Raw genomic sequence first — 16,365 nt, forward strand, 5'->3', positions numbered from 1 at the left:
AGCAGTTGTAATTTTTCATTTGCAAACAGATATTTTTGGAAAACCAGATCACATCTCCACAGACGATTATTCGCAGCGTCCTTTTCAACCAAACTAAATTATGCAGATAACGTCTTGTGAGATGCGTGAATCCATAGAGCAGTCGTCATTTTACATTTATTAACAAATATCTTTAAAAAACAAGATCATATCTGCATAGAAGTTTATTCACAGCATCCCTTTCATCCGTACAAAATCTGCAGAGTACGTCACTAGATATGCCTAATTACATAGAGCAGTCGTAATTTTTCATTTGCAAACAGATATCTATAAAAACAAGATCACATCTGCACAGATGATTATTCGCTGCATCAGAGTACGTCTTGTGATATGCGTGATGCCATAGAGCAGTCGTAATTGTTCATTTGCAAACAGATATCTTTACAAAACCAGATCACATCTGCACATATGATTATTCGCAGCATCACTTTCATCCAAACCAAATTATGCAGATAACATCTTCTGAGATGCGTGAATCCATAGAGCAGTCGTAATTTTTCATTTGAAAACAGATATCTTTAAAAAACCAGATCACATCTGCACATATGATTATTCGCAGCATCCCTTTCATCCAAACCAAATTATGCAGATTACATCTTGTGAGATGCGTGAATCCATAGAGCAGTCGTAATTTTTCATTTGAAAACAGATATCTTTAAAAAACCAGATCACATCTGCACATATGATTATTCGCAGCATCCCTTTCATCCAAACCAAATTATGCAGATAACATCTTCTGAGATGCGTGAATCCATAGAGCAGTCGTAATTTTTCATTTGAAAACAGATATCTTTAAAAAACCAGATCATATCTGCACAGATGATTATTCGCAGCATCCCTTTCATCCTAATCAAGTCTGCAGAGTACGTCACTTGATATGCCTAAATACATAGAGCAGTCCTAATTTTTCATTTGCAAACAAATTCAGGTTTTAGATTTATTCCTCGTTTTACTTGCCTTCCTTGAATGTGCCAAGGTGTAGCTTAAATATATTATTACTCTCGGGGGAGTGGGGTACTTGGGCTTGAGTATTTTGGGTTTTGATTTATTCCTAGCTTTGCTTACCTTCATTCGATGTGCCGAGGTGTAGCTTAAATAAATTTTTAAACTCGGAGATCATGGGGTTAAGTGGGTTTACGCATTCAGGTTTTAGATTTATTTCTCGCTTTGCTCCCCTTTCTGCGTTGTGCCACAAATGGCTATTCGCAGCATCCGTTTCATCCGTACCAAATCTGCATAGTACGTCACTTGATATGCCTAAATACATAGAGCAGTCGTAATTTTACATACATTAACAAATATCTTTAAATATCCAGATCATATCTGCACAGATGATTATTCGCAGCATCCGTTTCATCCAAACCAAATTATGCAGATAACATCTTCTGAGATGCGTGAATCCATAGAGCAGTCGTAATTTTTCATTTGAAAACAGATATCTTTAAAAAACCAGATCACATCTGCACATATGATTATTCGCAGCATCCCTTTCATCCAAACCAAATTATGCAGATTACATCTTGTGAGATGCGTGAATCCATAGAGCAGTCGTAATTTTTCATTTGAAAACAGATATCTTTAAAAAACCAGATCACATCTGCACATATGATTATTCGCAGCATCCCTTTCATCCAAACCAAATTATGCAGATAACATCTTCTGAGATGCGTGAATCCATAGAGCAGTCGTAATTTTTCATTTGAAAACAGATATCTTTAAAAACCACATCACATCTGCACAGATGATTATTCGCAGCATCCCTTTCATCCGGAACAGCTCTGCAGAGTCCGTCTCGTGATATGCGTGAATCCATAGAGCAGTTGTAATTTTTCATTTGCAAACAGATATCTTTAGAAAACCAGATCACATCTGCACAGATAATTATTCGCAGCATCCCTTTCATCCGGAACAGCTCTGCAGGGTACGTTTCTTGATATGCCTGAATCCATTGAGCAGTCGTAATTTTTCATTTGCAAACAGGTATCTATAAAAACGAGATCACATCTGCATAGAAGTTTATTCACAGCATCCCTTTCATCCAGAACAAATCTGCAGAGTACTTTTCTTGATATGCCTGAATTCATTGAGTAGTCGTAATTTTTCATTTGCAAACAGATATCTATAGAATCTAGATCACATCTGCACAGATGATTATTCGCAGCATCCGTTTCATCCGTACAAAATCTGCAGAGTACGTCACTTGATATGCCTAATTACATAGAGCAATCGTAATTTTTCATTTGCAAACAGATATCTATAAAAACAAGATCACATCTGCACAGATGATTATTCGCAGCATCCCTTTCATCCAAAACAAATTATGCAGAAAATATCTTGTGACATGCGTGAATCCATAGAGCAGTCATAATTTTACATTCATTAACAAATATCTTTAAAAAACCAGATCATATCTCCATAGAAGTTTATTCGCAGCATCCCTTTCATCCGGACCAAATCTGCAGAGTACGTCTCGTGATATGCGTGAATCCATAGAGCTGTCGTAATTTTTCATTTGAAAACAAATAACTTTAAAAAACCAGATCACATCTGCACAGATGATTATTCGCAGCGTGCTTTTCATCCAAACTAAATAATGCAGATAACGTCTTGTGATATGCGTGAATCCATAGAGCAGTCGTCATTTTACATACATTAACAAATATCTTTAAATATCCATATCATATCTGCACAGATGATTATTCGCAGCATCCGTTTCATCCGTACCAAATCTGCAGAGTACGTCACTTGATATGCCTAAATACATAGAGCAGTTGTAATTTTTCATTTGCAAACAGATATCTTTAAAAAACCACATCACATCTGCACAAACGATTATTCGCAGCGTCCCTTTCATGCAAAATAAATTATGCAGATAATGTCTTGTGATATGCGTGAATCCATAGAGCAGTCGTCAGTTCCTATTCACGAACAGATATCTTTAAAAAACCAGATCATATCTGCACAGATGATTCTAAGCATCATCCCTTTCATCCAAACCAAATTATGCAGATAACATCTTGTGACATGCGTGAATTCATTGAGCAGTCGTCATTTTACAATCATAAATAATAACTTTAAAAAACCAAATTATAATTGCATAGATGATTATTCGTAGCATCCCTTTCATCCGGACCAAATCTGCAGAGTACGTCTTGTGATATGCGTGATGCCATAGAGCAGTCGTAATTTTTCATTTGCAAACAGATATCTTTAAAAAACCACATCACATTTCCACAGATGATTATTCGCAGCGTCCCTTTCATGCAAAATAAATTATGCAGATAACATCTCGTGAGATGCGTGAATCCATAGAGCAGTCGTAATTTTTCATTTGAAAACAGATATCTTTAAAAAACCAGATCACATCTGCACATATGATTATTCGCAGCATCCCTTTCGTCCAAACCAAATTATGCAGATTACATCTTGTGAGATGCGTGAATCCATAGAGCAGTTGTAATTTTTCATTTGCAAACAGATATTTTTGGAAAACCAGATCACATCTCCACAGACGATTATTCGCAGCGTCCTTTTCAACCAAACTAAATTATGCAGATAACGTCTTGTGAGATGCGTGAATCCATAGAGCAGTCGTCATTTTACATTTATTAACATATATCTTTAAAAAACAAGATCATATCTGCATAGAAGTTTATTCACAGCATCCCTTTCATCCGTACAAAATCTGCAGAGTACGTCACTAGATATGCCTAATTACATAGAGCAGTCGTAATTTTTCATTTGCAAACAGATATCTATAAAAACAAGATCACATCTGCACAGATGATTATTCGCTGCATCAGAGTACGTCTTGTGATATGCGTGATGCCATAGAGCAGTCGTAATTGTTCATTTGCAAACAGATATCTTTACAAAACCAGATCACATCTGCACATATGATTATTCGCAGCATCACTTTCATCCAAACCAAATTATGCAGATAACATCTTCTGAGATGCGTGAATCCATAGAGCAGTCGTAATTTTTCATTTGAAAACAGATATCTTTAAAAAACCAGATCACATCTGCACATATGATTATTCGCAGCATCCCTTTCATCCAAACCAAATTATGCAGATTACATCTTGTGAGATGCGTGAATCCATAGAGCAGTCGTAATTTTAAATTCATAAACAAATATCTTTAAAAAACAAGATCATATCTGCATAGAAGTTTATTCACAGCATCCCTTTCATCCAGAACAAATCTGCAGAGTACGTCTTGTACAATACGTAAATTCATAGAGCAGTCGTCATTTTACATACATTAACAAATATCTTTAAATATCCAGATCATATCTGCACAGATGATTATTCGCAGCATCCGTTTCATCCAAACCAAATTATGCAGATAACATCTTCTGAGATGCGTGAATCCATAGAGCAGTCGTAATTTTTCATTTGAAAACAGATATCTTTAAAAAACCAGATCACATCTGCACATATGATTATTCGCAGCATCCCTTTCATCCAAACCAAATTATGCAGATAACATCTTCTGAGATGCGTGAATCCATAGAGCAGTCGTAATTTTTCATTTGAAAACAGATATCTTTAAAAAACCAGATCATATCTGCACAGATGATTATTCGCAGCATCCCTTTCATCCTAATCAAGTCTGCAGAGTACGTCACTTGATATGCCTAAATACATAGAGCAGTCCTAATTTTTCATTTGCAAACAAATTCAGGTTTTAGATTTATTCCTCGTTTTACTTGCCTTCCTTGAATGTGCCAAGGTGTAGCTTAAATATATTATTACTCTCGGGGGAGTGGGGTACTTGGGCTTGAGTATTTTGGGTTTTGATTTATTCCTAGCTTTGCTTACCTTCCTTCGATGTGCCGAGGTGTAGCTTAAATAAATTTTTAAACTCGGAGATCATGGGGTTAAGTGGGTTTACGCATTCAGGTTTTAGATTTATTTCTCGCTTTGCTCGCCTTTCTGCGATGTGCCACAAATGACTATTCGCAGCATCCGTTTCATCCGTACCAAATCTGCATAGTACGTCACTTGATATGCCTAAATACATAGAGCAGTTGTAATTTTTCATTTGCAAACAGATATTTATAAAAACCAGATCACATCTCCACAGACGATTATTCGCAGCGTCCTTTTCAACCAAACTAAATTATGCAGATAACGTCTTGTGAGATGCGTGAATCCATAGAGCAGTCGTCATTTTACATTTATTAACAAATATCTTTAAAAAACAAGATCATATCTGCATAGAAGTTTATTCACAGCATCCCTTTCATCCGTACAAAATCTGCAGAGTACGTCACTAGATATGCCTAATTACATAGAGCAGTCGTAATTTTTCATTTGCAAACAGATATCTATAAAAACAAGATCACATCTGCACAGATGATTATTCGCTGCATCAGAGTACGTCTTGTGATATGCGTGATGCCATAGAGCAGTCGTAATTGTTCATTTGCAAACAGATATCTTTACAAAACCAGATCACATCTGCACATATGATTATTCGCAGCATCACTTTCATCCAAACCAAATTATGCAGATAACATCTTCTGAGATGCGTGAATCCATAGAGCAGTCGTAATTTTTCATTTGAAAACAGATATCTTTAAAAAACCAGATCACATCTGCACATATGATTATTCGCAGCATCCCTTTCATCCAAACCAAATTATGCAGATTACATCTTGTGAGATGCGTGAATCCATAGAGCAGTCGTAATTTTAAATTCATAAACAAATATCTTTAAAAAACAAGATCATATCTGCATAGAAGTTTATTCACAGCATCCCTTTCATCCAGAACAAATCTGCAGAGTACGTCTTGTACAATACGTAAATTCATAGAGCAGTCGTAATTTTACATACATTAACAAATATCTTTAAATATCCAGATCATATCTGCACAGATGATTATTCGCAGCATCCGTTTCATCCAAACCAAATTATGCAGATAACATCTTCTGAGATGCGTGAATCCATAGAGCAGTCGTAATTTTTCATTTGAAAACAGATATCTTTAAAAAACCAGATCACATCTGCACATATGATTATTCGCAGCATCCCTTTCATCCAAACCAAATTATGCAGATTACATCTTGTGAGATGCGTGAATCCATAGAGCAGTCGTAATTTTTCATTTGAAAACAGATATCTTTAAAAAACCAGATCACATCTGCACATATGATTATTCGCAGCATCCCTTTCATCCAAACCAAATTATGCAGATAACATCTTCTGAGATGCGTGAATCCATAGAGCAGTCGTAATTTTTCATTTGAAAACAGATATCTTTAAAAACCACATCACATCTGCACAGATGATTATTCGCAGCATCCCTTTCATCCGGAACAGCTCTGCAGAGTCCGTCTCGTGATATGCGTGAATCCATAGAGCAGTTGTAATTTTTCATTTGCAAACAGATATCTTTAGAAAACCAGATCACATCTGCACAGATAATTATTCGCAGCATCCCTTTCATCCGGAACAGCTCTGCAGGGTACGTTTCTTGATATGCCTGAATCCATTGAGCAGTCGTAATTTTTCATTTGCAAACAGATATCTATAAAAACGAGATCACATCTGCATAGAAGTTTATTCACAGCATCCCTTTCATCCAGAACAAATCTGCAGAGTACTTTTCTTGATATGCCTGAATTCATTGAGTAGTCGTAATTTTTCATTTGCAAACAGATATCTATAGAATCTAGATCACATCTGCACAGATGATTATTCGCAGCATCCGTTTCATCCGTACAAAATCTGCAGAGTACGTCACTTGATATGCCTAATTACATAGAGCAATCGTAATTTTTCATTTGCAAACAGATATCTATAAAAACAAGATCACATCTGCACAGATGATTATTCGCAGCATCCCTTTCATCCAAAACAAATTATGCAGAAAATATCTTGTGACATGCGTGAATCCATAGAGCAGTCATAATTTTACATTCATTAACAAATATCTTTAAAAAACCAGATCATATCTCCATAGAAGTTTATTCGCAGCATCCCTTTCATCCGGACCAAATCTGCAGAGTACGTCTCGTGATATGCGTGAATCCATAGAGCTGTCGTAATTTTTCATTTGAAAACAAATAACTTTAAAAAACCAGATCACATCTGCACAGATGATTATTCGCAGCGTGCTTTTCATCCAAACTAAATAATGCAGATAACGTCTTGTGATATGCGTGAATCCATAGAGCAGTCGTCATTTTACATTTATTAACAAATATCTTTAAAAAACAAGATCATATCTGCATAGAAGTTTATTCACAACATCCCTTTCATCCGTACAAAATCTGCAGAGTACGTCACTAGATATGCATAATTACATAGAGCAGTCGTAATTTTTCATTTGCAAACAGATATCTATAAAAACAAGATCACATCTGCACAGATGATTATTCGCTGCATCAGAGTACGTCTTGTGATATGCGTGATGCCATAGAGCAGTCGTAATTGTTCATTTGCAAACAGATATCTTTACAAAACCAGATCACATCTGCACATATGATTATTCGCAGCATCACTTTCATCCAAACCAAATTATGCAGATAACATCTTCTGAGATGCGTGAATCCATAGAGCAGTCGTAATTTTTCATTTGAAAACAGATATCTTTAAAAAACCAGATCACATCTGCACATATGATTATTCGCAGCATCCCTTTCATCCAAACCAAATTATGCAGATTACATCTTGTGAGATGCGTGAATCCATAGAGCAGTCCTAATTTTAAATTCATAAACAAATATCTTTAAAAAACAAGATCATATCTGCATAGAAGTTTATTCACAGCATCCCTTTCATCCAGAACAAATCTGCAGAGTACGTCTTGTACAATACGTAAATTCATAGAGCAGTCGTAATTTTACATACATTAACAAATATCTTTAAATATCCAGATCATATCTGCACAGATGATTATTCGCAGCATCCGTTTCATCCAAACCAAATTATGCAGATAACATCTTCTGAGATGCGTGAATCCATAGAGCAGTCGTAATTTTTCATTTGAAAACAGATATCTTTAAAAAACCAGATCACATCTGCACATATGATTATTCGCAGCATCCCTTTCATCCAAACCAAATTATGCAGATTACATCTTGTGAGATGCGTGAATCCATAGAGCAGTCGTAATTTTTCATTTGAAAACAGATATCTTTAAAAAACCAGATCACATCTGCACATATGATTATTCGCAGCATCCCTTTCATCCAAACCAAATTATGCAGATAACATCTTCTGAGATGCGTGAATCCATAGAGCAGTCGTAATTTTTCATTTGAAAACAGATATCTTTAAAAACCACATCACATCTGCACAGATGATTATTCGCAGCATCCCTTTCATCCGGAACAGCTCTGCAGAGTCCGTCTCGTGATATGCGTGAATCCATAGAGCAGTTGTAATTTTTCATTTGCAAACAGATATCTTTAGAAAACCAGATCACATCTGCACAGATAATTATTCGCAGCATCCCTTTCATCCGGAACAGCTCTGCAGGGTACGTTTCTTGATATGCCTGAATCCATTGAGCAGTCGTAATTTTTCATTTGCAAACAGATATCTATAAAAACGAGATCACATCTGCATAGAAGTTTATTCACAGCATCCCTTTCATCCAGAACAAATCTGCAGAGTACTTTTCTTGATATGCCTGAATTCATTGAGTAGTCGTAATTTTTCATTTGCAAACAGATATCTATAGAATCTAGATCACATCTGCACAGATGATTATTCGCAGCATCCGTTTCATCCGTACAAAATCTGCAGAGTACGTCACTTGATATGCCTAATTGTTGCGTCGCAACACGGCTCACGAGGTGGTGGCAGCACCTGCCGGGTGCTTCGTTCTTGCGCGCGCATTCGCGCCACGTTTTTTGCCATCTTCCCGTGCGGGTGCATGCCGGTCAGTCAGTCGACAGCCATTCCAACGAGCGGAAGTCTTCCTCGTTGTTGACTTTGCTTTACGCGATTACGATTATAAAGTTCAAACTAATATCGCGAGTTTAATATTCAATTAAATCGCATTTTATTCATAACCGACCCACGAGCGGTTTGCCTTTGTTGTGGCCTAGCGACGTATATACGGGACCCCACGAGTCGCGTGTTGCGTTCATCAACCGACCCACGTTCGGTTTTCTTTTCTTTTGTCAAACTGTGACAGCAACAATAAAATTGAACAGTCGTGTGTGCTTGTGAATGTGTGATTTGCGTGTACCGCGTGTTGCGTGCGCGCTCAACGGCGTTTTTCTTTGTGTCGACTTCACTCGCAGTTTTGTATTCTTAATCAACGTTTGTTTTTCTTGTGTTCTTCTTAATAAATTGGGTTTTTTATGTCTGCGGACTTTTTCCCATAAAAAGTGTTATTTTATTTAATTTCCTTCAAAAATATTAAAATCAGTGAAAATCTTAAAATCAGTAATAATTAAATCATTCGAATCTCAATATAGCTAAAAACTTAATTCGGTCTTGTCTGCTCTCAAGGCAAACAAAGACTTCGCGAAATAACTTCTTTTTTTTGATGTTGAATTTATTTTGCAATTTCTTCAGGGTGCCTCCTGTGAGGTCTTTCCTCACTATCGTTCGCGAGTGACGTCACACAAACAAGTGCCGACCCGTTGTGCGCGTGGCAACCGGTGTATCGGTGGCGATTCTGCGAAAAACTCTCGCGTCATAAAGGGCCGAAAGTTTCGTCGAGCGTGACGTCATCCAACTCTATCAACATCATCATTGTCTTGCCGCCGTCACTCCACGACCAGGTCACCTCTCCACCCAGCTGGCCATCTCGTCGTGAAGGATGTCCAGGATTGTGATTAAGATAAGTTTTTGTTTCAATTCTCTCGCCTCTATTAATCATATACTTGCATTCGTTTGAGTTTTCCGCAAGCGTTTTTTCGAATAGTTATCCGATTATTATATTTTGTTTTCCGGAATCGTTTTCTCCACGGTTTCGGAAATTTATTAGGACGTTGCGTTGCTTCGTTATTCGAAAATAACGATTCGCAATTAGTTATCTTTTCTTGGTCAATTTAATTGAATTTTATAAAGTTTATTTTTTTTATTTTTTATTGCCTTGTATCATCCTTTCACTTCGTTATAATTTAAATTTTTTATAATAATTAATCAAGTTCTTGAATTTATTCCTTTGCTTGGACTAGAGTAACTTCAGTAAATTAAAATCATTTTGTGTAATCTAAAGGCCAAGCAATTTTTTCGTATAACTAGCTTTTTACGTTATTTAAAAGTTTATTTTCCTTTTTTGGTTACATTCATATTTTTCAACAATGTCTCTCACTGCTGACCAAAGCAAGCGTGTTGCATACATTCAACAAAAATATAAGTCACTCGAATCTCAAATAACGAGAGTCGAAACTTATGTCAAGGGTGCCAACCCAGAGGCAACCAATGCGAAGTTAAGGTTGGATATTTTGTCTTCATTACACAAGGAGTACATGAAGTACAATGATGAACTTTCCCAGTTAGATCCCGACAATCCTTCGATAGGTTCGTTTCCCGATCTCTCTGATCGTTATTTTGAGGTTGGCGCTGCTGTTGAGAAACTTCAACGGAGTGTTGATCCGCCAATCCCAATTGCGAATTCCACTCTGAATGCGAGTACAATCGTTCTCGCGGAGCATCAGGCTCTTCCCAAAATTCCTCAGGTATCACTGCCTATGTTTGACGGTAATCGTGAAACTTGGTCCCATTTCAAGAGCAAATTCACCACGCTCGTTCATACTCGTACGGACATATCGGATGCCGTGAAGGCCGGTCAGTTGTTTTCTCTGCTCACAGGAGCGGCTTTAGCAAAGGTGTCCCATTACGATCCGTGTGAAGCCGATTATCAGAAGGCTTGGACCAGTCTTCTCAGTTTTTACGATCAAAAGCGTATCGTCGCAAATCAACATTTAGATGCTCTGTTAGATCTTCCTCGCTTGCAGAAGGCGTGCGATGAGGATTTGTCATCTTTGGTGGACAACGTTCGCCAACGTCTCAATATTCTTGAGCGCTTGGGAAGAGCGCCTAGCGAAGATTTAGTTGTTAGGATAATAGAGAGGTGTCTACCTCCTGCAGTTTCTAGTAGATGGCAAGATAGACTAGAACCCAATGCTTTCCCTAAGTTGGACGATCTTCTCAAGTTTATTGACAATACAGTGTTCAAACTGCAATCTCTGCATGGCACTTTTTCGACTGCTCCCAATAGCAGAAAACGTTCTGGGGAAGCCGTTCCGCAATCGCATTCTAAGAACCCGAAACAGAACGCTCGTTCTCTGGTCACTTCTGGAGTGTCTTCAACTTCTCAAGCTTCTCAAATCACTTGTCCAAAATGCAAGGGCGAACACAATTTATTCAGATGTGTTGATTTTGAGAAGCTGTCCGTTTCAGAACGATGGAAATTCGTAAACAGCAATAAGGTGTGCCGCAATTGTCTCGGAAAACATCCTTTTCCATGCAAGAGTGAACACCGTTGCAAGAAGTGTTCGAAGGCTCATCACACAAAACTCCACAATGATAAGGGTTCTGGATCGCAGTCGTCGAAGGCGCCAGAGGCGTCAAAGACTTCTGAATCTTCAACTAAAGAGGTTCCTAATTCTTCGAATCCTCAATCATGACTCCATGGATACACATATACTTCTGTTGCTTTTCCCATGGACTCTCAATTGATGACAACTGCTGTTGTCAAGATTCAAGATTTTCGAGGAAATTTTATCGTGGCACGTGCTCTGCTTGATACCTGTTCCAACGTAAATCTAGTTTCAGAAAAATTTGCTAAAAAATTAAATTTAATAGAACATTCTTGCCTCGTTAACATAGGAGCAGTTGACCAACTGTGCACTGTTTCAAAGAGTCAAATTTCAACTACTTTGCAATCGAGTTATAACAAATTTCAAGCTAATTTACACCTTTTGCTAGTTCCGAATATCGCAGAAGCCGTGCCTAACGAAGCTTTTCCTCGCGATCGTTTTGACATCCCGAAACATATTCAACTCGCCGATCCTCAGTTTCATTTGCCTAAACCCATCGATCTGCTCCTTGCTTCTAAAACTACTTTGTCCACCTTTGCGGTAGGACAGATTAAATTGCGTAACGAGGAAACTCGATCGGAGATCATCCTACAAAAAACTAGGTTAGGATGGTTAGTAGCTGGAGGTGTAGACCCGCTTACTTCTTCAAAACAAGCTTCATGTAACATCGTTAAAGTGGACAAACTTCTCGAACGTTTTTGGCAAATCGAAGAATTTCCTAATGAACCCGTAAGATCTCGGGAAGAAATAGCTTGCGAAGAGCATTACGTCGCTCACACCACTCGTGACCCTGTCTCCGGTCGATACACGGTTCGCTTACCCTTTAAGGACAACAAGTTTGAGTTAGGTAGTTCTCGATCACAGGCCCTTCGTCGTTATTATTCTCTTGAACGAAGGTTCGAGAAAGATCCTAAGTTAAAGGCTGACTATTACAAAGTTATGGAAGAATACATCACTTTAGGTCATATGACTCCTAATGACGACACCGAAGACGGCTGTTATCTGCCTCATCACGTTGTGGTCAAGGAGTCCAGCGAAACCACGCAGTATAGGGTTGTTTTCGATGCTTCCTCTAAAACTTCGACAGGCATTTCGCTTAATGATATTCTCCTTGTGGGTCCCACTATTCAAAACACCATCTTCGAGCAAGTTTTACGTTTTCGTAGCCATCTATTCGTTGTAACAGCGGACATCGAAAAGATGTACCGTCAAATTCTTGTCCATCCAGAAGATCGAAAATTCCAAAAGGTACTTTGGCCTGATCCAAAAACAGGAAAATTGAGAACTTGGGCATTAAATACCGTCACTTTTGGCATGGCTGCTGCCCCTTTCTTAGCAATACGCACAATTCATCAACTCGCTCACGATGAAGCGAAGGATTTTCCTCGAGCTAGCAAATTGCTTATTCGCGACTTTTACGTCGACGACTTTGTATCCGGAGCGGATTCGTTCGAGGAGATTTTAGCCATTCGTGACGAAATGATTGCGTTGCTGCGTCGAGGCGGTTTTCTGATTCGAAAATGGGCATCGAACCATCGATCTATTTTGGACAAAATAGATTCAGGAGTTTTCGAGTTGGATCACATGGTCAAAGAGACTCCAATCCAGAAAACGCTGGGAATCATTTGGGATTCCGAGAATGACCAATTAAAATATACAGTTGTAAAAATGGATAACGAGACTACTGTGACCAAGCGAAGGCTCCTATCAGAGATATCCAAGATCTTTGATCCTCTTGGATTGTTAGGACCAATTATCTTGTATGCCAAGGTGTTGATGCAAGACTGTTGGAAATCTAAGGTAAATTGGGATGAATCTCTTTCTCAGGATGTCTATACCAAATGGCATTCGTTTTCTATTCAGTTGCCTCTTCTTACGGAATTCTCAATTCCTCGCACGATTTTGATTGCGAATCCCATTAGGAGCGAGCTTCATGGATTTTGCGATGCTTGTATTTCTGGATACGGAGCATGTCTATTTGTCAAATCATCTGACGCTCTGGGACATGTCTCTATTCGATTGCTTTGCAGTAAATCTAGAGTGGCTTCTCTGAAGGGACTTACCATTCCTAAGCTAGAACTCAGCGCGGCTGTAGTTCTTCGAAAGCTCCTTTCTGAGTCTAAATCTCAACTCCATTTTTCCATTGATCAGATCTACCTTTGGTCCGATTCAACCATCGTTCTCTTTTGGTTAAAGAAATCTCCTCACGTATTGCAAACTTTCGAGGCTAATCGGGTATCGTACATCCAATCGTTACCAGACATCGTGCATTGGCGACATGTTAAGTCTGAAGACAATCCAGCTGACTCACTTTCCAGAGGCCAATTACCATCTGAATTTCTAGCTAATTCTTTGTGGAATTCTGGTCCTGATTGGTTACGTCTTCCCGAAGGAGAATGGCCTGAATCATCCACTCCTTGCTCATCGGTAACTCTAGGTCTAAAAAGGGCTGGTTGTTTTCTTACCAAGCCTGCATACAGCGAAATCTATTTGCGTTTCTCGAGTTTTGAACGATTTGTGAGGGTTGTTGCTTTTATTCTGCGTTGGAAACGAATCAGATCTCAAAAGAAACCAGAACGGTTGTTCCCAGAGATCTCCGAATCGAAGGATAGGATTTCCAAGATTCTCCAGTTGATCCGACCATTGGAGGTCTCTGAATTATTAAATTCAGAAGATCAAATCATATTCATGGTTCAATCCGAAAATTTTTCAATTGAAATTCGTCAATTGAAAAAATTTCCCAATCTCAAAACTTGGTTAGGCAGTTTACATCCTTTTATCAAAGACGACAAGTTACTTCGGGTAGGGGGTCGTTTGAAATTGTCGGATCTTCCATACAATCAAAAACATCCAGTTTTACTTCCTAGTAAACATCCGGTTACAGATATGATTATCCGCCAGGTTCATCGTGTCAATCTCCACGCTGGAATTCAATCCACTCTTTCTTCCATCAGATCGAAGTATTGGATTCTCAATGGAAAAAACCAAGTGCGGAATGTTGTTAGACATTGTGTGGAGTGTATTCGTCAACGGCCAACAATCGTTCATGCTCAAATGGCCGATCTACCCAAGACTCGAATAAATGAATCGCCAGCTTTCTCTCATGTAGGAGTAGATTTCTTTGGTCCAATCTTAATCAAAGAAAAAAAGGATCGAAATAGGTCGTTCATCAAAACCTATGGCTGCGTTTTTGTGTGTCTAGCTTGTAAGGCCGTACATATCGAACTGGCGACCGATCTTTCCTCTGAAGGTTTCATGGCTGCCTTTGATCGGTTCATCAGCCGCAGAGGAGTCCCCGAACATGTTTATTCGGACAATGGCACTAATTTCGTTGGGGCTAGTAACGAACTTCGTGAAGTTTATGATCTTTTTGAAACTCCAGAATTTCGAAAGACAATAGGCACTTATGCCATTGCCAAACGGATAGAGTGGCATTTCAATCCACCTCTGTCTCCTCATTTCGGAGGTATTTGGGAAGCAGCTGTCAAAAGCTTCAAACACCATCTTAAGCGTGTTCTCAAGGATCAGAAACTCACTTACGAACAGATTAACACTCTTCTCATCCAAATTGAGGCAATCCTCAATTCTCGTCCTCTCTGTTCGCTTTCTACTGACCCCAACGATCCTGTGTCCATTACTCCTGCTCATCTATTAGTAGGACGTCCATTCAATGTCTTACCAGAAAAATCTGTCTTTTCAGTTCCAGGAAATCGACTCTCGACGTACAAATTCCTTACCAAAATGCGCCAGGACTTCTGGAATAAATGGCATAAGGAGTACCTGCATGAATTGCAAACCCGCCAAAAATGGCATGACTCTACTGCGGAACTCATCGTTGGATCGGTGGTGATTCTAATGGACGATATCACCTATTGTTCAAGATGGCCACTGGGTGTGATCGTCGAGGTACATCCTGGGAGTGACGGCATCGCTCGAGTAGCTTCTGTCAAGACTTCAACCGGCATCTACAAGCGTAACATCACCCGTTTGTGTATTCTTCCCACGACTTAGATTAACAAATTGTTATGACCGTTAGCGACCGCATCGGAACCTCACCATTAGCGTCGTTTTGTAATGCCGATTTTTGCCACAGATGTGCGCGATTTGGCTTGCCATAAATGAGTTGAGCCACGTCGTATTCTGTGTAGCACCTTATATACCTGGCCCGCGAGAAGTAGATCCGGAATTTCTACTGCCAGAAGCTCAGGAGTCAAGCGCGAAGCTTGGCTTTTGCGACGCGATGCTTAATACGGAAAATTCGGGTATTAGGTTTCAAGATGGTTGAGGTTCCCTCTAGTTATTAAGTAGTATTTTATCTTCATAGGTTTAAGCTATCTCTTGTAAATATTGTTCATTAGGATAATCATCTGTGATCAACAGATCAGTCACTCCAAAGGAAACTGATCTTTTACTTGTCTAGTCTGTTCCTTGTCAAGTAAAATCAAGATTAGCGTTAAAATGTAAGTTTAACGTTTGTAAATATGTTATTGTTCGTCGATATAATTAGTTATAAACTTCATGTTGCGATTAATTAAGCGTTGCTTGTATCTTTTTTGAACTCTATTTGCGTCATCTCGTAAAATTATAACTCCGATTCTGCAATCTTCCCCGGGAGTATGTTGCGTCGCAACACGGCTCACGAGGTGGTGGCAGCACCTGCCGGGCGCTTCGTTCTTGCGCGCGCATTCGCGCCACGTTTTTTGCCATCTTCCCGTGCGGGTGCATGCCGGTCAGTCAGTCGACAGCCATTCCAACGAGCGGAAGTCTTCCTCGTTGTTGACTTTGCTTTACGCGATTACGATTATA

At 38.9% G+C, this 16,365-nt stretch overlaps 2 protein-coding genes across 2 annotated transcripts; both read left to right on the plus strand.

Moving 5' to 3' along the window:
- The first annotated feature begins 10,317 nt into the window (after positions 1-10,317).
- LOC116417157 lies at positions 10,318-11,646 on the plus strand. The gene has a single exon (XM_031928774.1). The coding sequence runs from the start codon at positions 10,318-10,320 to the stop codon at positions 11,644-11,646; it is 1,329 nt and encodes a 442-aa protein (XP_031784634.1).
- A 36-nt stretch (positions 11,647-11,682) lies between these two features.
- On the plus strand, positions 11,683-15,570 carry LOC116417168. Its single transcript, XM_031928830.1, has one exon. The coding sequence runs from the start codon at positions 11,683-11,685 to the stop codon at positions 15,568-15,570; it is 3,888 nt and encodes a 1,295-aa protein (XP_031784690.1).
- Positions 15,571-16,365: the final 795 nt, after the last annotated feature.

The sequence above is a fragment of the Nasonia vitripennis genome (genome assembly GCF_009193385.2).
Source record: "Nasonia vitripennis strain AsymCx chromosome 1 unlocalized genomic scaffold, Nvit_psr_1.1 chr1_random0003, whole genome shotgun sequence".
NCBI classification, from domain to species: Eukaryota; Metazoa; Arthropoda; class Insecta; order Hymenoptera; family Pteromalidae; genus Nasonia; species Nasonia vitripennis.